The sequence below is a fragment of the Electrona antarctica genome (assembly GCF_951216825.1).
Source record: "Electrona antarctica genome assembly, chromosome: 24".
Taxonomy (NCBI): Eukaryota; Metazoa; Chordata; class Actinopteri; order Myctophiformes; family Myctophidae; genus Electrona; species Electrona antarctica.
In genome coordinates, this window is record NC_136803.1 from 12700618 (window position 1) to 12727409 (window position 26792).

The 26792-nt window shown below is 42.8% G+C and overlaps 1 protein-coding gene across 1 annotated transcript in view; it reads left to right on the plus strand.

Annotated features, from left to right (window-relative positions):
- LOC306917214 (uncharacterized protein) overlaps positions 1 to 26792 on the plus strand; it is a 184398-nt gene that overhangs the window by 147987 nt on the left and 9619 nt on the right. Inside the window, exons 16-26 of the mRNA XM_079495346.1 lie at positions 3447 to 3601; positions 6110 to 6212; positions 8365 to 8410; positions 10245 to 10349; positions 10847 to 10954; positions 15417 to 15548; positions 17824 to 17943; positions 19378 to 19514; positions 21457 to 21583; positions 22861 to 22950; positions 25354 to 25536. Of these exons, the coding sequence (XP_079351472.1) occupies positions 3447 to 3601; positions 6110 to 6212; positions 8365 to 8410; positions 10245 to 10349; positions 10847 to 10954; positions 15417 to 15548; positions 17824 to 17943; positions 19378 to 19514; positions 21457 to 21583; positions 22861 to 22950; positions 25354 to 25536 (1306 nt within the window). The remainder of the gene's footprint in view (positions 1 to 3446; positions 3602 to 6109; positions 6213 to 8364; positions 8411 to 10244; positions 10350 to 10846; positions 10955 to 15416; positions 15549 to 17823; positions 17944 to 19377; positions 19515 to 21456; positions 21584 to 22860; positions 22951 to 25353; positions 25537 to 26792) is intronic.

Consider the following 26792-nt stretch of genomic DNA (forward strand, 5'->3'; position numbering starts at 1 on the left):
TTCTTGGGGGGAAGTGAAATGTCTGTGTCAGTAAGTACCACAGACGAAAAACAGTCTAAGTCCAAATTTCAGACTGACCCCTCCACGAAAAGGCCTCGTTGTCCTGAACCCTTATCTATCATTTATATATTATGGATCAATATGTGGACTTAGACTGTTATTCGTCTGTGGTACTCAGTTTATGCTTTTCGAGAACAGTGGGTCTCAAACGGGTCCAACCCGGTCCATTTGTCCACGCTCAGAGTTATGGGGTCTCTCTCCCCAGGTTGGCAGAGGGAGAGTAGCGCCCAGGATTACAGCTTCGGCTTATTGGCACCGGGTGATCACACCTGTGTGAAGGGAGGGGCACTCTTATCATCGTACTGTACATCATCATGACGTAACATGTCGATTTGCTCAGACACATAAATTCTCCATTCATTGTCAATGGCATTTCATGTTTGTGTTTGGACAAAATAGCCGATTTGCTCGTCTACATATGACGTAAATGATCCATGCATTGTCAATGGCATTTAATGTTTGTGTTAGGACAAGAATCTACACTATAGCTGAATATAGGAGGGGCTAGCGCCCTTCAAAAATGACACCCAGTGTGAAGTGAGCGGTGCCTTTGATGAGTTAATTTAATTGAGGTCTGTATACGAACTAGAGGAATAATGACAATCATTCGATCAAGATTCATCGAGACTGAAATAGACTAATAGACACGGTAACCACAGTAACCATGCTGGATATAGACACCCAAACACACATGGTCAAATGTTGGAGCAGCTACAGTAGCACCACTCGAAATACACACAACAGGTGTCCAAAGACATTTTTGGCAGTGTGGGCTTTGGAAAACAATAAGTGGCAAAAGACGTTTTAAACAGGAGAATATAGTTAAACTGGGGAGCCTTGAATTACAAAAAGTGTGGAAACCCAATCTCTACTGTGTTGGGACAAAAGCTGTTTATAGAAGAAGCTAGCGCCCCTTAAAAATCACACCCGTGTGAAGTGAGGGGCGCTCATATCATCGTACATCATCATGCATCATCTCATACTGGCCAATCAGAATGCTGCCAGAAAGTTACGTCATATTTGGCAGACTTTTGACCTAATTTCTCCTTTCATTGTCGATGGCAAATCGACGTGCGTGCGTGCGTGCGTGCGTGCGTGCGTGCGTGCGTGCGTGCGTGCGTGCGTGCGTGCGTGCGTGCGTGCGTGCGTGCGTGCGTGCGTGCGTGCGTGCGTGAGAGAGAGAGAGAGAGAGAGAGAGAGAGATATACGGAGAGAAATGCATAAAAAAGGGAGAGAGAGAGAGAGAGAGAGAGAGCATATTTATCTGTTCAGACACAACAGTATAGTTTTGGGTCTTCTAACATCAGCCCTGTGACTTAATAATTTGCATTTGACAACGATATCAGTAAATGTTGTGTACTGTACAGCTGCTTCAATGATATTTGCACAGGACCATGACTTGTCACGATGTAGTTGTGTACTTGAGCAAGTAGCATAATTTGGGAAGCGACCCACGATCGCGACCCACGGGTTGAGAACCCCTGATCTAACCACAAGGCCACTGAGCTACATGGCCCATACTGAGCCTATCTGCTTTTTCTGTAGGCAGGTTCATGTACAAACGTATACACTCCTTGGATATGGCACTATAGTACAGTATGTCGAAGGGACTTACTCCCATTCCTTGATGGAGGGAGGCATCGGGTACAATGTTTGTAGTGTTTGGTATAATGACTCAAGCAGGGCACAACCTCCCAGAAGCATGGTGGACACTCTAACCCAGGGGTTCTCAATGTTTTGGCTGGGGACCCCCGGAAATGCTTTGGCCATGTCTCCCGCCCCACCCCCCCTCCCCACCCCCAATACAAACTGACTGCAAAAATAACCTTAATATAGAGAAAATATGAAACCAGATATAATCATTAAGGAAAGTTTATGCATGTATTATGTAAACTCTTTTCCAGCCATTTAGTTGCATTTTTTTAGTTTGTTTTTAATAATTTGGGGACCCCCCAAAATAATTTGTCGCAACCCACGGGTTGAGAACCCCTGATCTAACCACAAGGCCACTGAGCTGGTGTGTGCTCGTGAGCTTGCAGATTGGCTTATTTTCGCTTTTATTATGTGCTTAAGATTACATTTCCTGTGATAATATCAAAATCCCAAGATAATCTCTATTGTGATTCAAGGCACAAGCAGCCAAGGAAAACGTATCTTCCATTTGCATTTGTGTCATGTTTCTTTAAACCAATATTAGTGAATTGAGGATAAAGTCAAAGAGGGCACTTCATTCTAATGAGGTCCCTGGACTTCGTCTCCAAATGTGAGTGTTCTATCTGTCTCTCTCTGTAAATCACTGTCACCCTCCCCTGTTTTTGAATGATTTATCATTTTATTAGACAATAAAATGCACAATTGGTCCAATAGAACCGTATAGAAGAAAGACTTTGCAGTCTTTTTTATCAGTTACGACGTACCATACATTTTTTTGTCAAGTTAAATTCTGAAGTTTTGAAAGATTTTCCAAAATAGTGAAAATCTAGCACGCACACACACACACACACACACACACACACACATACACACATACACACACGCACATGCACGCGCGCACATACACACACACAGCATCCTTTCAATGTGGGAACGTTACTTTTTTAGGGCAGGACATAATATTTTATCTTAAGTCTTGCCAAGTCTTCGCAATATTTGAAATATAGGGCAGTAAAGTCAATCATTGCATAACCACATTATTCATTTATATATTGGCTATTCAAAAATATTATATCTGCAAGCTCACAGCCCGTAACTTCTGGGGGTCCATGGCACAAATCTTTTCAGATGAGAGGTCCGCGACCAAATACAGTACATTTCAATTCTGCGGTCCTTGACAACATGTCTCACAGCTAGAAAGAAGGTCCTTGGTTCACTTCCTACTGGGGATGCGGGAGTCCCCAGTGGGACTAGTAGCAATGCCCACAGCGTGTTCTCTCCAGTGCGTCATCAGTGCCAATTAGGGGTTGGCGAAAGGGCCTTTCTCTGTGGAGTTTGCATGTTCTCCCTGTGTCCCCTAGTGTATGTAGTATTGTAGTACCCTCACAAAAACATGCAGTAATCCTGGTCTCTAAACTGCTTCCCCCTGGCCAGCCGGGGCGCCTGATGGAGGGGAAAGGAACACTAGGAGCACTATATATATTTTGACTATTTGAAAATAGCTGTTCTACAGGCTCACAATGCGTTGCGATGCGATCAGCCTTTTTCAAAAGTTTATTTTTGTGCACAATGAGTACTTTAAGTATATCTTGAGGCACATTCTGTAAAAGTACATTTTGAATTATGAACTTTTATTCGTAACAGAGTATATTTCTGCATACTTTTACTTTATTAAAATAATTGAGTACTTTTTTCCAACCAATGCCACTACTGTGTTCCTTCCCACTATACAGCCAGGTGTCTCAGAGCAGCTCCCTCGAGGAGGTGCACCAGGACGGGGCCCCCCCGCCACCCCCCCGCACACTGGAGATGAGACGGGACCCCGTGCTCGGGTTCGGCTTCGTGGCCGGCAGCGAGAAGCCTGTGGTGGTCCGCTCCGTCACGCCAGGTAGGTTGGGATTCCGTGTGTGTGCCTGTGCACATGTGCGTGTGGCCGTGTGCGTGGGTGTGCGCGCATACAACACACAAAATATAGCACAGTGTTGCGATGCGACTCGTTGTAGATGTGCTTTTGGTTCTGCTTTTATCGAAAACAATCTGTGAAATATTGAGTGGTCTGCGCTACGGACAAATGCACTCATCGTTGCCTAAACAATAATTAAAAACATTTAGGAAATAAATATAATTATAAGCACTTATACACTTTTAAGACAAGCACAACCAAAAATGTAAGCCGCAAATACTAATATTTACAAGCAACTTTACTGAAAAAACAAGCCCAAAGTTGCTTATAATAAGTAGACATGCCAACACTGCCAAGGGCCACTTAGAGAGAGAGAGAGAGAGAGAGAGAGAGAGAGAGAGAGAGAGAGAGAGAGAGAGAGAGAGAGAGAGAGAGTGAGTGAGTGATTAGGCGTCTCAGTGATCAATCAGTGTTGCATTACAAGCAGACAGTTAAATTAATGAATATTCTATTAACCCATTTAAGCCTGACCTCAAAATTTAAAAAAAATCTTCTAAATGTTCTAAAATCCAGTTTTCTGAAATAAATATTTTCACAATTTTTTAAAAATTGCAGACCTACAAGCTCGTAGCGCGCCACTCGGTGGCGCGCTATGAGCTTGTAGATCTGCTATTTTTCAATAGCTAAACATAATGTTTAAAACACCAAAAGGGGTTCCCGCCCAAAATGGGTTAAGTACCGTGGGCTCCTGGCACACATACTGTATTATATATACATGAAAGACAATGCCATAGATTCCTGCAGACTCAGAGTGCATTACATGCATCAGGGATTTCCACTGCACACACAGGCCATGACAGCGGAAATCTGTTGATTAACATTCGTGTTAGTGCATCACACACACACACACACACACACACACACACACACACACACACACACACACACACACACGTGCACATGGACATATGCACGCACATCTGTAGAATAAATTAATTAAAAAACATTGTTTCCCCCATAGGGGACTATACTGCTATAGCCACCTTTATGGTGCCACCTCCAAAGTTATCAAGAAGCTACAGTATGTGCAAAACTCTGCTGCCCGCCTGCTCACTAGAACCCATCCACAGTCCGCCACGACCTTCACTGGCTCCCAGTCAAACATAAGAAATAGATCACAAAATACTGCTCACCACCTACAAGGCCCTCAGCAACCTCTCTGACCTCCTTCGATATAGAGGGTATGTGCGTGACATCATCATCAAACCAGGAAGTTATGCAGGAACACCTACTGAGTGGCAAAAAACTACTTTCTGGCCTTGACAGCCCATACATCCACACAGAAAAGTCATATCTGATTGCATTAAACAACATTAAACAATGTTAAACTCACTTTGCATGTTGCTTTGCCACTCGATTTGCCACTCGATGTGCCATTCACTTTAAGCATGCGCATACCCTCTATACAAGCTCACAAGATGCCACTTCGTGGCACCTCGCGAACTTGTAGATCGGCTATTTTCATTCATCAAAATACATACAGAAGGGATAAGTTATAGTTATCTAACTTTAGCTCAAGCCCAACTTCAACCTAAAATAACTTGATGGCAAAATTCCTGTGAGACATTTCGTCCTCACGGGAATATAAAACCTACGCCACACAGTTCAGCCACACTGCATGGTGATGTCCTCACAGGAATATAAAACCTACGCCACACAGTTCAGCCACACTGCATGGTGGTGTCCTCACAGGAATATAAAACCTACGCCACACAGTTCAGCCACACTGCATGGTGATGTCCTCACAGGAATATAAAACCTACGCCACACAGTTCAGCCACACTGCATGGTGGTGTCCTCACAGGAATATAAAACCTACGCCACACAGTTCAGCCACACTGCGTGGTGAGGTATAGTCCACGTCCCTTCACTGCTCACGTGCACATATCGACTCATTTACACAGGTTATCTTTGGCTAAAGGATCGCCCTCTTTGAAACAATTAGCGTGTCCGCTGTGACCACGGGCACACGTCAACACCGCCTTTAATTACCATCTATCTTGCTTATATGCCGTTCTTTACGAAGCAAATATTGAATTGACTGTGTAGTGTGTGTGTGTGTGTGTGTGTGTGTGTGTGTGTGTGTGTGTGTGTGTGTGTGTGTGTGTGTGTGTGTGTGTGTGTGTGTGTGTGTGTGTGTGTGTGCAATACGGACCCATAAAAAGATACATATAACCATCTAACTATCTCCAGATTATAATCAGAGGAGATAGAAGTGCAAATTTCAGCACATTAAGCATAGCAGCGGACTGATATACTGTCTCTGGCTAATGTGGCTAATGTACCCTTTCTAATGTGTGTGTGTGCGTGTGCGTGCGCGTGCGCGTGTGTGCGTGGGCGTGGGCGTGTGCGTGTGTGGGCGTGGGCGTGTGCGTGTGCGTGTGTGTGCGTGTGCGTGTGCATGTGCGTGTGTGTCTGTGTGTGTGTGTGTAGGTGGTCCATCAGAGGGGAAGCTGATCCCGGGGGATGAGATCATAATGATCAACGATGAGGCGGTCAGCTCGGCTCCCAGGGAGAAGGTCATCGACCTGGTCAGGTACACACTGAGACCTCTACTACAGTCATTTACAACCTTTCTTCATATCAAGGTCCATTATTTATTGGGTATTTGAGCCACGGACCACCATTTGATGACATATAGCCTCTCAGGTGTTTTTTTGTGTCGTTGGATAAGATTTTGTCCACAATTCCATGCTGTTTATTGATGTGGTACCATAGGAGAGATATACACGCAAACCTTGTGACAATTCTTCTACATTCTCTAATTGTGTAGACTTATCGTAAATTAAGTGATGCGGATGTTTAACAATAATGTATCTCTTGAAAGCATAAAATGACAGCGGGAGAACAACGGCGAGCGACACTTGAATTTCATAATCGCCCACTATCGCATCGGACGATGTTGTCCAAAAGATTAATTATTTTCATGTTCCTCCGCCCACTATTCGACTATCGCCTGTTCGCCTGCTATCGCTGCCGTTCGCCGGTAGTTGCCGGGTCCCAAAGACAAATAATGCACTTCCAGAAAATTCGTCTGGCTGTCGCCCGCTGTTAAAATGCACGGTTATAGATCTACTGTATAAGGGTGTGAGCGTGTGGGTAGGTGCGTCCATGTACGCACACGCGCTCTTGGCACAGTGTGCTGGGGTTATGCGCAAAAGTGTCTGCCAGAGAGTGATTGGTGACCACGGGAACGGCATATAAAAATTAACTGCAGCTCCTATACCTGCTAACTGAAAGCACGTTTCTGCCTCAAAATGATTATGATTCCATTCTTGAGGGTTATATTTCAAACGTTATAGCCAGATAACCAAGACACACACCTCTAAAAGGCCATATGAGCCATAAACAGCGTGACATCACTTTTAACAGCCTCTGCACATTTCCGCAGTCCCCATTAACTGTGTGCCAGATGATTACTTTTGTGCACAACAGCAGCATGGGTATGTTTCCGCATGTTTGTGTTTTTGTTTGTTTGTTTGTCTGTGTGTATTATTTGTTTTCTAGTGTGCATCTGTGTATGGTTGCTAGCTGTGCCTGCCCCAGGCATCCCATCTCATTCTGTCCGAAACGAAACTAATAAAGTTGCTATCTTGTTGTTATCTTGTTTTAACTAGCTTGGGTTCCAGCATGAATCGCTGTTTTGTCACTTCGGTACTCAGTCTGGAAAGGGTCCTATCTCCGAGGTCGACCTGTGGATTCTGATTGGATAAGAGATAAGGAGATTGGATAAGTGGTGCGGGTTGGAAAAGAAATACCAGTTTGACATTGTATCAGCTACTGCACTGCACTGCTGTTGCCCTGCATCGTACGTATCATTCACTAAACTCACCCCACACAGCCGTTTGTTTTTTTGTCCTACTGAATCTGACATAGTGGACTACTGAATCAAATTAGTGTTTACTTTTTGCCGTAGGTTTTACTCTCGAGTCTCGAGTGAGAAAAGCATAGACAGAGTGGCGCCGGCTGATGACGTACTGTATCATCAACAACGTGGCTACGTAACAGGTGGCGTTATGAAATACGAGTCTACTGCCTGCTGGCCAGACTGAGTAGCGAAGTGGCAAAACAGATTCACGGAACGCAGCGATTCAGGCTGGAACCCAGGCTATGGTTTAACTGCTGTGATTGCTTGTTTTTTTGTTTTGTAGCCCCATTTTGATGGGGCTCTAAGGATGGCCATGTCTGTCAATAACATTGGTATTAACCTGGAAAGCATCTGTGTCATCATTTTATACTAAAAAATAGCAGATATACAAGCTCATATAGCGTGTCACATTGTGCCGCACTATGAGCTTGTAGATCTGCTATTTTTTTGTTTGTTTTTTTTGTTAACTCAAATCTTTGCTTCTGGGGGTCCCTGGCACAACATATACTGTATTTTGAGATTTGGGTCCGCGGCCAAATACATACAATTTTGGGGGGCCTTGACATGAAAAGGTTTGATCACATTCACCACTGATACAGCAACATTTTCAGAAAACTGTCATTAGAATCGGCCTCAGGTCTTAAATGGGTTATACCAGAGATATCTCAGTGGTTTCCAACCTTTTCCCGGATCAGTGCACGCTTGAAAACATGTTCACGACAGACCCACTCATCTGACCACTTGACCCTGAGGCTTTGGACTTAAACGTAATGTTTCTGTTGATGCCCGAACATAACCGATCGTTGTCTTCTCTCCCCAGGAGCTGCAAAGAGTCCATCGTGTTGACTGTTGTCCAGCCCTACCCCGTGAGTACAACTTCAACTTTATTGTCACACACCGCGTATTATACTGTAAAACAGTAACAGTTTATTATTTTTTTGCAGTTACAAAATAGACGATCTTCACAAAAGGAAAATGTCCAAATAAAAAAATAACAAAATCAAATATGCATAAGGTATGTGCAATGTACATATAGGTAATGTCTAATTCATAACCCGTAGAGGTCTAGCGCGCCAAAAATAGCCGTTCTAGTACTGTATAGTATACAAGCGCACAGCGAGTGGCATCCGCTTGTGAATCAGGCTTAAGGTAGAGTACCTCAGTCTCTTGTCATCACTTAGCAGCAGATATCAAATATGTATGAGGTGCGTGGGAACGGGAGTGTGTGTGCACCGTCATATCGAGGCAGATGGGGCTACGGCAGCAGAAGACCACACTGCATGCCTCAAGCCTGTCAGCTTGAGTACTTGAGAACAGGAAACTGTAAGGCGAAACAAGGGCTAGGCAATAAGTTTGTCCTCGGGCCAATATCTCTCCAGGACTTTATCTGGGGGGGGGGATTTTTTTTTTTTTTAACACTTTCTAACTTTAAGGTTACGATCGTCAAAATAGTTTCACTGCTGGAGTTTTTCACTAACCTTTGATGAATCACCCGCCCGCGATTGGTCCCGATCAACAACAACAACGGGGAACAGAGCGACATGGATGCCGCCATTACGCTCCATAGACTTTGCATTGCGCCTCGGTTACCCAGAAGCCCTAAAGGGCGAGGTCGAGTGCACGCATCTGCCTCGTTGACAGCAGACTGCTGGGCGAGCACAGGCGCTTTGGCATGGGGGGTCAGATCAACTTATGGAATGAATGCGGCCTGCCCCAAATTATTTTGGGGCAGGCCCGTCCTGAGTTTGAATGGACAGGTGGGCCTGTTGAAAACTTACTGGCCATATAAGGAGCATGTGTTGAGTGTACAGGGCTTGATGAGGCCAGATCAACATATGGAATGTCAGAACAGGTCAGCTCCATATACAGTATATGGAGATCTACGGGTGATAGCGGGGACATTCTCTTGAGTGTACAGGGTTTGATGAGGGCCCAGGTAGGGCCGGGCCTTAATTTCCGGGCCTGTTGAGAACTCTACTTTTCGCCGCCTGCCCGGGTGTGGCGGCACTAATAACTTTGGGGCAGGCCCATCTAGAGTTTGAATGGACAGGTATAAGTCAAAAGGGAGACATCGAAGAGGAAGGATGGATGGGAAAGGAGGTCAGATGTAGAGTTGCTGGCCAATATTGATGGGCAATATTGATCTCCATATATGGGCTTAACTGTGACAGCAGGTCGCATTTACTATGACATCCCTATATCCATCCCTGATGATGTCACGATGACCTGGGCACCATATATGGTGGCTGATGTCAAGTGATGTCACGATGACCTGGGCACCATATATGGTGGCTGATGTCACGTGATGTCACGATGACCTGGGGGCTTGCCTGGTGTGACACACTGATGGGAAATGCAAGATTCCATAGTAAATTTAGTATATCATATAATTAAATATTCGAAACATTGTTTTGTTTTTCACAGAATCAAAGGTTTTATGGTCATGATTCACCAGGATCCTGGATGGCTTGATTCTTGGCTTAAAATAATTGATTTTTGTAAATCTCTATGGGAAAAATGAATTGGAGATTTTTCAGTGGAACCAGAAAACCACTGCTATGCCCTATTGAGACATGAGACAAACTGCACCCATCTCTCATTCTCTAGGGATGTTTAACAAAAAATTTGCACATTTTGGCGTCTCTATCGTCATTCCCTCTCATGTAATAATGTCTTGTCTTTGTCTCTCTGGCCTGTTAGTCGCCTAAATCAGCGTTTATCAGTGCTGCCAAGAAAGCCAAGCTCAAGTCGAACCCGGTCAAAGTGCGCTTCGCCGAGGAGGTTATCATCAATGGCCAGGTTCCAGTAAGTTCACTGACACACACACACACACAGATTTTTTTAGGTTTTGTTTTTTACACACCATTGTAGTGTTCTTATTTTGATCATAATACCCAGTTACTGAATGACAGTCTCCAGGTTTAGTTTAGCTCAGAACATGTGTGACACTGGTTTCATCAGAATCAGAAGCCTTTATTTGCCATACATGTAAACATGTTAGGAATTTGTTTCGGTAATACAGTTATAGAATGCAGTTACCACAGCGGCCATGGACGGGGCTATATTGGATCAATATAGATCATTTGGTTTACTATGACATGTCTGACTGGCACATTAGTTCTCAGGCCTTTTCTTTTCAAGGACTCCCAAAAGTCTCCCTGATTTAACCTTTTAAACAAAAATGTTTTGTTTTAAATATAATAAACTATCACTTAGCCTACCTTTAATTCATTAAAATGCCTTTTCTGCATTGTACATTTAAGACACAATGTCCTATTTCCTTCCCTGTGTATTCATTGCAGAACTCTGTGAAGGACAACTGTCTCCTGTTCATGCCAAATGTCCTCAAGGTCTACCTGGAGAATGGACAGACCAAGTCCTTTCGCTTTGACTGCAGCACTTCCATAAAGGTCTGTCTGTGTGTGTGTGTGTGTGTGTGTGTGTGTGTGTGTGTGTGTGTGTGTGTGTGTGTGTGTGTGTGTGCGTGTGCGTGTTTGCGTGCGTGCGTGCATGCGTGGGTGGTTTTGTTCTACACTCAATAGACCTGATGTACAAGCTCGATTTATATGAGATTGTACATCTGCTAACCACTCCGATGACTGGCCGTGTGTGTCTCTTTGAGCACACACACACACACACACACACACACACACACACACACACACACACACACACACACAGAGAGAGAGAGAGAGCCTACACCGCTCAGTTCACACAGGTGTAATTTTGAACTTAGAAGGAATTTGTAGAATCGGCATTAGGCCTTAATGGGTTAAATTAGAATCTTATTGTCGCTGTCGTGTAGAAACCTTGTACTTTCCAGGAAATGGAAGAAGAAAAAGAAAATGTTCCAAGGGATCAAATGTTATTATTTATAGTCACAAGCTCTTGTTAATGCTTTTCATTGGTTCAATATTTATAGAAACCCACAGACACACTTTCTTGAGACATACTAGCGTCATGTCCAGGGGGTGTACTTGTACATCATGTCCAGGGGGTGTACTTGTACATCATGTCCAGGGGGTGTACTTGTACATCATGTCCAGGGGGTGTACTTGTACATCATGTCCAGGGGGTGTACTTGTACATCATGTCCAGGGGGTGTACTTGTACATCAAGCTGCCTCACGCTACAGAAACAGAAGATAGGCTCCTGCCCTATGGGTCTCATGGCTCGGCAAGGCTACTTACTTCACAATTTTTCCCAAAATACCCAAAATAGCAGATTCTACGACGGCACTCTTGTACGATGAACTTGGGCACACAAGGGTTTTCTGCTCAACAGCGACAATATCTTCTGTGTGCGTGCGTGCGGGCGTGCGTGCGTGCGTGCGTGCGTGCGTGCGTGCGTGCGTGCGTGCGTGCGTGCGTGTGTGCGTGCATGCGAGAGAGACAGTGGTGGAACTTTTTTTATCTGATATTTCTCGTAGTGATTTATTTTTAACCTCGGAATTTTCAGATGTTAATCTTGCATTTTTTATAGAAACTTTTAGCACCATTGTGAACGCTCATGCTCCAATAAAGAAGCTCAGGCTAAAAGACAGAGTCAACCCATGGTTCTCTCCTGAGCTAGCAGCTCTGCTTAAGGAAAGGAACAATGCCTGGGCTCGTCACAGGCGCTCCGGTGATCCTGCTCACTGGACATGCTTCTGTCGCATTAGGAACATATGCACTTCATCCCTCAGGAAAACCATATCAGACTATCATTTTCAGTTAATTACGTTACTCTTCCCAGGGAAATGCAGGCAAATTTTGGAAGGCAGTGAATTCTCTTCAGAACCCCAGCACTGCTGCCCTACCTACACAAATTATCTGCAACAACCGTTCAATCTCAGACCCCATGGAAATATGTACATCTTTTAACCCATTTTGGGTGTGAACCCCTTTTGGTGTTTTAAACATTATGTTATAATTTAGCTATTGAAAAATAGCAGATCTACAAGCTCATAGCGCGCCACCGAGTGGCGCGCTACGAGCTTGTAGGTCTGCTATTTTTGAAAAATCGTGAAAATATTTATTTCAGAAAACTGGAGGATTTAGAAGATTTTTTTTAAATTTCGAGGTCAGGCCTAAATGGGCAGAATCTGGACACCTATTCACCCATACATACAGAGGACCTGCACTCGAGGCTGTCAACCATGTTCCTACAAATAGCTCAACTGATCAATTCTCCCTGCAGCCCCTCCCTGCCACTGTTGTCCTAGAAGCACTATTACACATACATCAAAAGAGCTCAACTGGGGAGGACAAATTAGACCCATATTTCTTAGAATTAGCAGCACCTCTTATTGTAGAGCAGATCACTCACATTTTTAATCTTTCAATTTCATCAAGCTGTTTCCCTCATATTTGGAAAGGCGCACATATAACCCCATTACACAAGGGAGGTGACGAGCAAGATTTAGATAATTACAGACCTATCTCGAAACTACCGTGTCTTGCTAAAATCCTGGAAACACTCATACAGTTAAAAGCATTTCTTTCCAGTTTCTCTGTTTTAAATGTAAATCAGGCCGGCTTTCGATCCAACAGTACAGTTACCGCTGTCACTCTCGTAACTAACAATATCATCTCCGCCTTAGATGAGAGAAAACATTGTGCTGCCCTGGTTGTGGATCTTTCCAAAGCCTTTGACACAGTCAATCATGTACGTGGACGACACAGTTTTATATTGTGTTGCCAATTCTGTTGAGGTTGCCGTTAAGAATCTGCAGCTTGCTTTTAATACTCTCCAGGATGCCCTGGTTGAGCTAAGACTCGTTTTAAATGCAAGTAAAACAAAATGTATGCTGTTTTCTAGGGCTATGAATATTGACTTGGATAGTGTACTTATAACTTCTTCAGATGGCTCCACGATTGAGAGGGTCTCTGAATATAAATGTCTTGGCATCTGGCTTGACGATAAACTTTCTTTTACATTTCATATTGTTGATCTTGTCTCCAAACTTATACAAAAACTAGGTTTTCTGTATAGCAATAAATTCTGTTTTCCAAATTCCAGTAAAAAAGCTATTATTGAGTCCACTTTCCTCTCGGTCCTGGACTACGGGGACATAATTTATAGGTCTGCTGCTCCTTCACTTTTAAAGCGGCTAGACACTGTCTACCACTCTGCCTTGCGGTGGACTACTGGAGATAGTTATGGTACCCACCACTGTGCACTTTATGAGAACTCAGGTTTATCCTCTCTGACAGAGAGGCGAGATAAGCATTAGCACCTATTTTTATATAAAGCCTTTGCTGGGATGCTCCCTGACTATACTTTATCTGCTCCATGTTGGAATTGAACAATAGCACGTATCAGACCCGCTCTAGTGATTTTTTAAGGCTCAAGGTTCCTCAGGCTCAGACAGAGTTGGGCAAGACAGATTTTTCTGTCAATGGCCCAACCTCGTGGAATGAACTTCAAAACTCCTTAAAACTGAGCTCAGGAATGCTCCAGAACCTTTTTCACCGTGATTGCTCCTGCTTCAATTGATTTATTTTACTGATTGCTCTGCATTTAAGTTCCTTTGTAATTTATCCTGATTTATAATGTTGTGTTGATGTATTGTTTTGACTGTACTTGTGAATTGTAACCTCGGCTACATTGAAAATGAGGGCTTGCCCTCAACTGTATTTCCGAGTATAAATAAAGGTGATGATGATGATTCATTTGAAAACTTTTGTTACTTTGTAGATTTGTAATACAAAACATAGATTAACCACTTCAGCCCTATATGCATTTCTGCGATTTGACAATAGCCGATCTACAAGCTCACAATGCGTCTCGATTCAACACATTGTGAGCTTGTAGATCGGCTATTTTCAAAAGATGTTTAAACATTTGAAATGGGACATTCTGCATAATGAGTACTTTCTACTTTTGGTACTTTAAGTACATTTTGATACCAATACTATACTATACTAATACTAAGTAATACTAACTAAATTAATACATTAATACAAATTAATACATTTCTAATTTCAGACTTTTACTTGTAACGGAGTATTTCTATATTGCAGTATTGATACTTTTAAGTAAAACATTTGAGTACCTTTTCCACCACTGCGTGTGTGTGAGAGAGAGAGAGTAAACACACTCTCTCTGACACTGCATTATTTGTGTACTACTCGCTGTAATGAGAGAGCCAATAACAGGGAGAAGATGAATGCGCCTCGATGTAAACAAACACAGTACACTTTGAAAGTCACAGTCGCTGTGACAGATATTCCTTTTTTTTCTCTATGTTTAATCAGAAAACGTGGTATTGACTTATTTCGAGGAAAGTGGTTATTTTCTGCCTGACGGAGCACTTGAAGCCGGCGATTTCAGCCTGATTTATATTTGGCACGCAATGGCGCTGTGCGCCAAAAATAGCCGATAAGGGGGCAATATAAATTAAACTTAGTAAATTAATCATTATTTGGTTTTTGTACTTCCATCCCCAGTAGAACAGACTTCCACTGTCGGCTGCCGAGCCGCGTCAGTGGAGCGATGTCGGGGGTTGAAGGCTAATGTTATAGTTTGTTGGTGAGCACGTCGCTTGAATACAACCATTTATTTTCATTATTCAACCCTTCTTCAGTGAAAACACGCTGTCATGTGACATGACCGTGGGATAAAGTCTAAATTAGCATTAAGGGCCTGTCTTCGAAGGTCACATTGACAGCAGTCAGTGGTGGAAAGTAACGAAGTACATTTATTCAAGAACTGTACTTGTTTGACGGTACTTTTTTGTGTGTGTGTGTGCGTGTGCGTGTGCGTGTGCGTGTGCGTGTGCGTGTGCGTGTGCGTGTGTGTGTGTGTGTGTGTGTGTGTGTTCTTGCTCGTGTTTGTGTGTCCGTGCGTGCATGTGTGCGTGCGTGCGTGCGTGTGTGCGTGTGCTTGCAGGACGTGAACCTGACCCTGCAGGAGAAGCTGTCCATCAAGTGCATGGAGTACTTCTCTCTCATGCTGGAGGAGAGGAGAGACGGCTGCCCCAGCAGACTGCTGCTGCTGCACGAGCAGGAGATGCTCACTCAGGTACAGAAGACTCTGTCTGTCTCTCTCTCTCTGTCTCTCTCTCTCTCTGTCTCTCTCTCTGTCTGTCTCTCTCTCTGTCTGTCTGTCTCTCTCTCTCTCTGTCTCTCTCTCTGTCTCTCTCTCTCTCACTAAGGCAGCGGTTCTCAAACTGATGTATATATATATGTATATATATATGTATATATGTATCTCTGTTTTGTGTATGTTGGGTGTTTCATGGTGTTTTTCCTTTTTGTATGTGAACGTGTCTGTTATTTGTATGCAGCTGTGACTCACACACACACACACACACACACACACACACACATTGAGAACCACTGCATTAGTACATAAGTAAACTCTCTCTTTCTCTTACTCAGATATAGACAAACCCACAGGTGCCCTGGGCGCGGCCCATTACTGCAGCACTGAAGTGTACCATTAAAGATGGAGTGCCGTGATTTTATCCACCCCTAAAAACATGATCATCAGGTATTATGATTATACTAGGAGGAAGATTTCTTTCAAAATAGTGTACAGAAAGTGTTAAAATTATGTTTTTATGTCGCCACACCCACCAGTTCATTAAGTATACATGGATTTCACTTTTCACCTTAGCACCAGCACCACCCACCTGAACTTAAGCCTCGCCCACAGCTGTGTGAGGTGTTAGGGTTATGATGTCACGTTGTTTTGATTGGGCCTTTTGACTCAAAGGCTTTCAGCTTTCAGGAAGAAACCAAAAATACACAGGGAAAACATATTTGCATATTATAACCACACCTGGGGGTCTATTAGAGTAATGTTTATGTTAACTCCATAAACACATGCAAAACAGAAAAAGTACAAAAATCACGGCACTCCATCTTTAACTGATTAGCTACACCTGGCCTACAGGGCACTGCTCCATAGATTAGTGCCCTGTAGGTCAGGTGTAGTCTTGCGTAGCCAGACAACTACAATCTCTGAATTAGAGTCTGGAACTACAACTCCCGAAATCCAAGTCATTTCCGTTCACGAAAATATCTTTAGAGCTTATTTTTTTTCATTTCCATTTCTGCTAAACAGCAAGCTATATAGAGTATGCTTAGATGATTTGTATTTATATTAGGCTAAATGTGCGCGACTGTAAAGACGAAACGGAAGTGGGGAGGAGGCTCCACTTCCGCTTTATATTGTACTCATGATAGAACTTCCGTTGCTCCAGACTGTATATGGAAGCATTTGTAAATTTGCGAGAGGCAACAGTCTGGCCATGCGACACTAGCCAGGTGTAGCTAATCAGTTAATGGTACACCTCAGTAAATGGCGGTGTCTAGGAGGGCACCCTTCTGTGGATTTGTCTATACAAGTGAGTAACTCTCTCTCTACCTCTATCTTTCACTCTTTCTCTCTCTATCTCTCTCTTCATTCTTTCTCTATATCTCTTGCTCTCATGCTTGCTCTCTCTCTCTCTCTCTCTCTCTCTCTCTCTCTCTCTCTCTCTCTCTCTCTCTCTCTCTCTCTCTCTCTCTCTCTCTCTCTCATTCACTCCCTCCTAACTTTTGCTTCTACCTCTCTGCCACACACTTGCTTGCTTATGGTTGTCCGTCGAATCCGATGATGACGTCCACTTCTATCGGTGAGTTCTTTGTTGCCTGAATTGCCCTACTACCCTGGACCCACAGGTCCTATTGCAGTGCCACGCACACACATGCACGCACTCACACCTGTGCGCTCACACAAACATGCACTCATTACTGTGTGCATGAATTAGTATTCTCGTCGCATTTGGACTTTGCCGTCATTTGTCAGACCTGGCACAGGGACAGGGGCGACAGTTCACCTTACAAGCACACACACACACACGCTTGCACACACATGCACACTCACACACACACACACACACGCACGCGCGTGCACACAGTCACACGCGCTTGCACGTGTACAAACACTACATTGTAATGAAGGTGTGAGCTCACAAGGGTACAGATTTAATATTCACCACACACACACACGCATGCGCACACACACACACACACACACACACACATACTTGAGCTCCGAGGCTCTGTGTGTTCAGCAGCAGACGATGGACAGATAAAGTTTTTCAAAGGGAGACGCTTCTCCACCGCCCCTGGGTGAAGCATTTCATAAAAAACACTTTTAAACACGGGATATTTCACTTTCAAATACATTTTTGGTCATTTTGTCATTCTGTCACTCAGTATTTAAATTGCTCGATTCAGTATTTAGATATGTGGTATTATTTCTCTCTCTCTCTCTCTCTCTCTCTCTCTCTCTCTCTCTCTCTCAGGTGACCCAGAGGGCTGGCTGTGATAAGATGAAGTGTTTCTTTCGGATCAGCTTCGTCCCCAGGGATCCTGTGGAGCTGCTGCGGAGAGACGCTGTGGCGTTTGAGTACCTCTATGTACAGGTAACTACATATATAGGTGTATAAAGGGGACACAGACAGATGGGTGGAACGGGTACTCTGACACGGGTACAACGGGTATTGCATAGCCAGGTGGGGCATGGATCTCCAACTTCCATCGTTACTGACTCGGTGCTCTACAGCCGGACACCGGTCTAGTTATTACAAAACATACATTAAAGGTGGTTGCACATTGGCCGCGTTTTCCGGAAAGCCGTCGGAAAAACGCTGCTAAAAATCCGAAAAATGCAGCAGTGTGCTGCGTTTGCCGCTAGGTGGCAGCAGAAGTGTAGTTTAGTTTAGTTTAGTTTAGTTTAGTTTAGTTTAGTTTAGTTTAGTTTAAATTAAATTAAATTAAATTAAATTAAATTAAATTAAATTAAATTAAATTAAATTAAATTAAATTAAATTAAATTAAATTAAATTAAATTAAATTAAATTAAATTAAATTAAATTAAATTAAATTAAATTAAATTAAATTAAATTAAATTAAATTAAATTAAATTAAATTAAAAACATCATAAGAAATGAGAAAAAGACTACAGTACATTTAAATAGAAGCTAAGTTAAGCTGTGCCAGCCTTATTTCCTGACTTGGGTAATTTTCAGCTCCACCGTACCAGCCTGCAGACTATCATTGTAAGGATCGGCTATCATTAGCTTTAGCTCACGCTGTTTACCTTTAGCCAGAAACGTTTACGTTTACATGTCGGGAGCGATGCGACACAAAGTCACAAATGACATCCGAACATCGGATGAATCAGGAATCAGGATTACCATGGACAGCGAACGTAGAAGCAGTTATGGGGCTTTGAAAATCCTGCTTTTAACCCAGGTAAATGGAGGGGTGTTGCAAAGATCCCATAGCTGGTGATAACGGAGGCGTTGCATAGCAACAGGACCAATGTTAGAAGCTGATTTTGGGCTCAACCACTTCATATATGGAGTAAACTGGGGGGTACAAATATGTTCGTACCTAGCAGAGAAATAATTAACCACTTACACCCTATAGTATACATTTCGACCATTTGAAAATATTGAATATTTTCAAATGATATGTTTTTATTTATAATTATACATTTGAAAACGTGAAATGGGACAATTCCAGCCATTTACTTGTAATGGAGTATGTCTACATTGCAGTATTGATACTTTTACTTAAGTGAAACAACCACTTTTTCCACCATTATTTTGAATGCTTCACTAGTGTTTGCAGCAACAGTTATTAATTTAATCAGCTGACAACGTGTCACAGCCAGGACACGTTGTGGGCTTATAGATCTGCTATACTCAGTCCCCATTGTACGATGAAGCATGAATCAAGCAATATACACTCACAGTGGGACTGCTTCTATGGTCAATACACATGGGGGATAGACCTGACTTTGGGGTTTCCTTTTATTTTGAAACTTGTCCCTTCCGGCTTGCTGTATACAGAGTTGCAACGATGTGGTGTTGGAACGCTTCGGCCCGGAGCTCAAGTACGACGCTGCGCTCCGATTGGCCGCTCTGCAGATGTATATCCTCACCATGACAACCAGACAAACGCAGAAGGTCTCTCTCAAATACATCCAGTAAGTTTATCTTTGTCTGTTTGTTTGTTCACGACTGCTATAGGATATCGTTGCTGTCAGGCAGAAACCTCTTATCTCCATATATCTTTTTTTGCCTTTATTATTATTTTATATTTTTTATAGAGGGACAGACAGTAGGCTGACAAGACATGGGGAGAGAGATGGGGGGATGACATGCAGTAAAGGCCGTCGGGATCAGGAGTCGAACCCGCGGCACACTGCCAGACTGGATTACCAGCCAAGGTGCCTGGACCGCTGAGCCATGGCCCAGGCCCCATAAATATTTTTTGCGTTTTTCTTTTTCGTACTTGATCACACAACAGCGTCACACAAAAGCATCAAAAGTAGCAGATCTGCTGCAAGCTCGAAACGTGACACGAATCCACCCCGATTCGAGCTTGCCGACCTGCTACTGCTGTGCTGCTGCTTTTGAGAAAGACGCAGGAGCTCAAAGCACCAACGAACAAATTGACCAGATGTATAGAGAACCGGGACGACTGGAATTAGCCCTTCACTAAATCCCACCCCAAAAAGCGATTGTCCAATGCCAATCCAAATAGTTTAGCAACGGTTGCTATGCAGGTCAAGCTTTCTTCGCTGCTAACGTGCCTATTGGACAAGGATGGGTTGGGGAGGGACTTAGTGAAGGGCTAATTGTGACGATGGAGGGCTCGTCTGAGGACGACCTAGAGAGAGCGTTTGAAACCCGAAAAACTTGTTACTTTTCATTTGGACATCATTCGTACACGCTGTATGAGCATTCCCCCCGACAGAGACGATATGCACCACTAATGTCGTCTGCAAGCCGAGGTCAAAGCAACCGCAATGCCGTGGGGGGGAAGTCAACGATAAACAGCAGACAGACCCGCATTTTCCATAATATTGGCGTGAAGGACACAGTCGAAGGTAGTCCCACCGGGACGGATGTGAATTAGATACGATGAGAAACCTTTATTGTCTACTGAATTTGCATAACATTTTCATTTTGCCTTCGGTAACTCTGGCAGCACAGTGCGAAACAGACAATAAAAAAAACACAGCTAAAATACATCAAATAGAATGCAATGCTTTTCAATAGCGGAAGATGTCCTCGGATAGTGGAGGGACAGTGTTCCCTCATATGATCATTACGGCAGAAATGTCAGCACAAAAAAAGGACCACAATGGAAATGAGCTCTCAAGTCGTATTGTGTTTTATCATTTTGAATACCACGACTTTTTACTTTTTTTTTTTTTTTTAATATTGATGATATTATTATTAAAATATTTTTTCGGCTTTGTCGAGATCTATAAACCCACCACGCACTACAGAGTGACGCGACACCGTCCACATTCTCTCAAAGGTGAATTAAATCGTAACACTAATGATATTAGGCTCAAGAGGGTTGGTTATTCCTGTTTACTTACAGTGTAAATCCAAGATGGCGGACACACAGCAAAGTTTAATCCATGAATGAATCACAGGTTAAAGTTTTAATCACAGGTTAATGGATTTACTCACAGGTTAAGGATTTAACCACTGATTTGTTAAGCAATGCTTAAATTTAAGTGGTGCAACACAACTCGAATTAAAAATAAATCCTTGATCCTTTATTGGTACAAACAGCCCTTAAGGCCTATTCATAGTCTGGATTTTCAGTGGTGAGGTGACCACCGCTCCGGTGGTGAGCTGACCACCGGAGCTGAAATAACGTTGAGCGGTGGTGAGTAAAAACAGAGAGAAGGGCTGGAGCGGTGGTGGTGGTTTGCTCTTCACCGCGGCTCGTGACGTCATGTTGTAGTTCGGTGGTCACCCCACCACCGAAAATCCAGACTATGTATGAGCCTTAAATTGACTAAAACTAGACTAAAACTACAACTTTTCAGGTGACAAAAAAAACTCATTAAAATTGTATTCAAAAGACTGCCTTAAAGCTCCATCTCTCTCTGCTCCCAACGACAGGAAGGAGTGGGGTCTGTCGCTGTTCCTGCCTCCCGCGGTGCTGTCCAGCATGAAGGTGAAAAACATCAAGAAGGCTCTGACGCACATCCTCCGGACCAACCAGAACCTCGTGCCTCCCGGGAAGAAGGTATGTGCGAGCAGCACATGTTCATTGTCTCATATTATCTCTCGCTTTGCCCTTGCCAAAGACGCCGCGCACTCTTCCTTACGCCACTGGTCATAGATGGCGTGTGTCTGTGGGCACATACACGCACGCACAGTCGCACACACTATCTTTCTGATGCAATATGTAGAAATAGTGCATACCTCAGCCCGTGCATGTGTGGCGTTTCTCACCCCTTGTCAACCCTCTAAGACCCTCTGTCATGTCGGCCCTTGAATACTAATGTGAAGAACAGCGTGACGCATCGCACACATGGAACAATCCTCACCTCGGGGGTTGGGTTGGTAGATCGTTTAAAAAAAAGCATTGGCTGATAAGAAGCGGCCTGCTCATGCATTGAAGGGAGCATGAGCTCAGTTCGGGACACTCCCCAGGTTGGCGGAGGGAGAGTAGCGCCCAGGATTACAGCTTATAGGCAATTGGCACCGGGTGAAAAACGATTTTGCAATCGCAAAACAACGTGTTATAAGCTTGTAGATTGTCTATTTTCAGTACTAGCCCTTACCCGTTGGGGGTACTGCGCCCTGGGTGCGTTTTTAATTCACTAATAAATTCATAATTCATTTATAATTTGTTAAATTGGAAAAAGGGCTTCGTTAAGACCTCCATATTATTATGGTCAATGCCTGTGTGAAAAGTGGGAGCGATTGGTGCAGGCAGTGAGGTGCTACGGCGGTGTTTCTGACACACATTCATTATTTTCAGACAGACATTGGCTTAATTATAGTATGATGATGATGATATGATTATACCATAAAGTATAGTGGATTAAGTGGTAAAAAGATATTGAAAAACTATTGTGATGCTTACAGAACATTTTGAGTACCCAAGATTCGTCCACATAATAGTAGTGTCCAATAATTGATCCTTCCAAACACGGAATGTGAAATATTTGTATGCATGACAGTGGCAGCTGGTTCATTAGAGAGCCTACTACAGCCAAGAAAACAGCAAACAAAATCAGACTGATCAGATCAGGCTCATTATGGTGTCCAGATCCATGAGCAGCAGCCTGCTGCCTACATCAAATATTCACTCCCTATTCTGCATTCCTATTGTGGTTGTTACCAAGTGAAGGTTTCACAATTTCAATCATGGATGCTCTAAACCACCGTGTGTGTGTGTGTGTGTGTGTCTGTGTGTGTGTGTGTGTGTGTGTGTGTGTGTGTGTGTGTGTGTGTGTGTGTGTGTGTGTGTGTGTGCGTGTGCGTGTGCGTGCGTGCGTGCGTGCGTGCGTGCAGCTGACTGCTCTGCAAGCGAAGGTGCACTATCTTCGGTACCTGAGTGAGCTCAGACTGTACGGAGGGAGGGAGTTCAAATCAATACTGCTGGTAAGCGGCTGTCGTTTTTGTTTTCTTTGCACATACAGTAACACTGAGCAGAAACTTTAAGCCAAAACCAGGCTTGGTAAATCCTTGTCTTTACAGCCTGGTTTATTCTGTTCCCCTAAAGCCAAGCGAGAATGGGTGGATTTAGCGAGCCAGGATCATAAAGCCTGGCTGAATAGACAGCCTGGCTTTTTGTCTCTAGACCCATTTGATGGAACACAGATTTACTGATCCTTCTTCTTCATGGGGTATTATGTCAGTTTGCATCCTTAATAGTTGCATTACTGCCCCCTTCTGTATATCTCAGTATCTTTACTAATCTATTCAAGACTTACTGATACAAGGACTTAAGCTTCTAAAATAAATACTGCTGCTGTAATTAAAGAGCGAAAATACTCTCAATAGTGTATAGACTGAATGATTAACTACCCCAAACATATAGTTTACATTTTACAATTTACAATTTAGGCATTTAGCAGACGCTCTTAATCCAGAGCGACTTACATTAGGCAAGAACAAAAGTATGGGAATACATCACATATATAAAATGCATTTATCAAGAAACATGCATAAGCTAAGAACGTAACTAGAACATATCTATATAATGACACTATACATATTAAATATACATATATACTATACTATGCTATACATATGTACTATGATGTGCTATGACTACATACAATGCAATTATTGTGCTGTCTACATGACATGCTATAAGTCTGTTTCAAATGCTATCTAAGTCTAAAAAGTGCTATCTAAGGGGGTAGGATAAGTGCTATGGGCCATGATGGAGTCTGAAAAGGTGGGTCTTCAGACTACGGCGGAAGATTGGGAGTGATGCTGCAGTTCTGATTGCAACGGGGAGTGCATTCCACAGTTTTGGGGCCAGAAGGGAGAAGAGTTTGGGACGTGTGGAGCGTTGTCCCGGCGTTTTTACCACTACTATTAACTTAAAACAGAATTCTTAATATTGTAAGCATAATGATATTGTCACATTGTGATATTTGGCCATAACTCCCTCCTCTGAGGGAGCTACCTTTGGGGAAGGGGGTTGTTGTCCAGACAGTGGCCAGACTGGTGAACTGTGGGTCATGGGTTCAATAGTGGGTGAAACGTTACAATGGTAATATGTTGTAAAACAATGAGGTAATATTTAGTGGTTTTCACTTTTACAAAAATATAATATAATATAATATAATATAATATAATATAATATAATATAATATAATATAATATAATATAATATAATATAATATAATATAATATAATATAATATAATATAATAATTCTTCTTAACCACTTGCACGACAGCAACCCTATACTGGGGAACATTCACCAAAAGTAGCTGATCTACAAGCTCACAAGCTGTGAGCCTATATGTATATTTTGGTTCTTTGATTTTATATAGTGCTTAAATTAGTCCTTTAATGCAGACCGATAAAAATAAGGCAACATAAACCCATAATAATTGAATAAGTGTGGAAAACATCATTGGTTTGTGATCAGATTGACAGCTTAATGAACAGTAAAGACATCAGGATTAGGTTAAACCTGGCTGTTAGCCTGGTCCAAGAGCAGGCTAAATCCAAAGCATTAGTTTCCATGGGAACTAATGTGGCATTGCTTTCATGAAACCGAATCAAGCCTCAACATATCCAGGTTAACTGGCCAAGTTAATCTGGCAAGATTAACCAGTTTTCATGAAACCGGTTAATCGCTGATCCAGGCTATAATAAATCAGGATATCTGTTAAATCCGGGTTTAATCGCTAATCCAAGTTTCGTGAAATAGGCCCCTGGTCCCCTAGCCTGAGGGTTGGTTACATTTCCATGTTTTCTATCTTTTCTGTTCTCAGTGAAGACCAACATGTTAACAAGTTCATGACAAACAAAAACAAAAGAGCAACAGCAGGGTGGCGTTAACAGATTATACACACATTTTGAAAACAAATGCAAAGTCAACAAGACACAACGGATCAAATAATATCTGCCGTTCAGCATAAATCTGAGTGATTTTGCATACTTTTGCATACTTTACATTCTATTTAGGTCATTAATTATTTAGATCTTTCCTCCACTGTGGGTGCCTGTGGCTGCAAACATTTTCTTGTGATATTGTGCACACACACACACACACACACACACACACACACACACACACACACACACACTGTAAGCTTAAATATCTGTTATTTTTTGGGACTTTTGGAAAAGAAAGTGTTTGCAAAATGTTGAATTATTTTGAATTACGAAAAGGTTTCAGAACTACTGATTTAGAAGGCATTTGTAGAAGAATCGGCCTAAGGCCTCGGTCCCCGAGTACCCACCGTTGGGTAACAAATCGGAGTACTTTTTTCCACCACTGTGTACTCAAGTAAGGCGTCCCTTCACCGTTGTTCCGCAGCAGGGAGAGAAGCAGACGGAGGTGACCCTGCTGGTGGGACCGCGCTACGGCATCAGCCACATCATCAACACCCGCACCCACCTGGTGGCGCTGCTGGCCGACTTCAGCCACGTCAACCGCATCGAGATCCTCACAGAGGACGACGACAACGTGCGCCTGGAGCTGCACGTTCTGGACGTCAGGGTGAGCGCACACACACACACACACACACGCACACGCACACGCACACGCACACACACACACACCATCAGCAGGTTGAGGAGCGCAGAGAGAACGTAAGCGTGTCGCGATGATACGCGTTTGGTTTTATTTCCATATACTGTGGCCAAGGTATAAATAGGGCTAAAGTGGTTGAGGGATGATTTTGTAATAATAATCAAAATCCACAAAGTAACTATCAACTATGTTTTCAAATAACTGTATTGGAGTAAAGGCCTATTCATGCTCTGACCACCTGAAACAGTGCTTAGTAAAAAACAAGAGAGATGTGTTTGGGTGAGCGGTGAGTCGCTTACCACTACGGCGTGACGGCATGTTGTAGTTTTTGGTGGTCACTTTATCAACTAAAACCGGAGTATGAGTAGACATTAAAAGTACAATATTTGCCTCTGAGATGTAGTGGAGTAGAAGTAAAACTATAAAAAGTTGATAATACTCAAGTAAAATTTGCTCAAAATTGTAGTTAATGACAATTGGAAATGCTCAAGTAAAGTGAAAGTACCTGAACTTTTGAGTTAAGTACAATACTTTAGTAAATGTACTTAGTTACTTACTTTAGTCAATGGTTCTTCAAAAATAATACAATATTAGATGTAATTGTCATGTCTGTGTCCATTACTGCATGCTTCAGGGCCAATCCTTATCACAAGGACCATGAATCTCATATGTTGGTCGCTACTGCCATCTACTGGCTTAAATTCAGAAAACAGGAGAATTTGTAGCAAAATACTGTATAGCCTATCAGGGGAAGTCAACAGTGAAACCACTCTGTCTCTGAACATAACACAAAGATTACATCATTTCTTTCTTTCTTTCTTTCTTTCTTTCTTTGTTGCATGTTCTTTGTCTTTTTTAATCACATTCTTCTTTATCTTTCCCCATGTTTCTCTGTCTTAACCACTTAAACCCCACCCCAGCATCTGTATTTTGCAGAAAATAGCCAATCTCCAAGCTCACAACTACTGTATGAGCTTGTAGAACGGCTATTTTCTGCGAATATATTCAATGTAGAGCAAAAACAAAAAATACACACGTTGTTCTAGGATTAGGAACAGAGTTACCCATGCCTTCACATACCTTACGGGTCCATTTGGTTTCATGTTACGCTCTCAAGAGTTAATAATTGTTAAACATCTGCATTACTTAATACATAATGTAAGAAGTCTACACAATTAGAGCATGTAGAAGAATTGTTATTTTGATCGTTTGCCATGGAATTG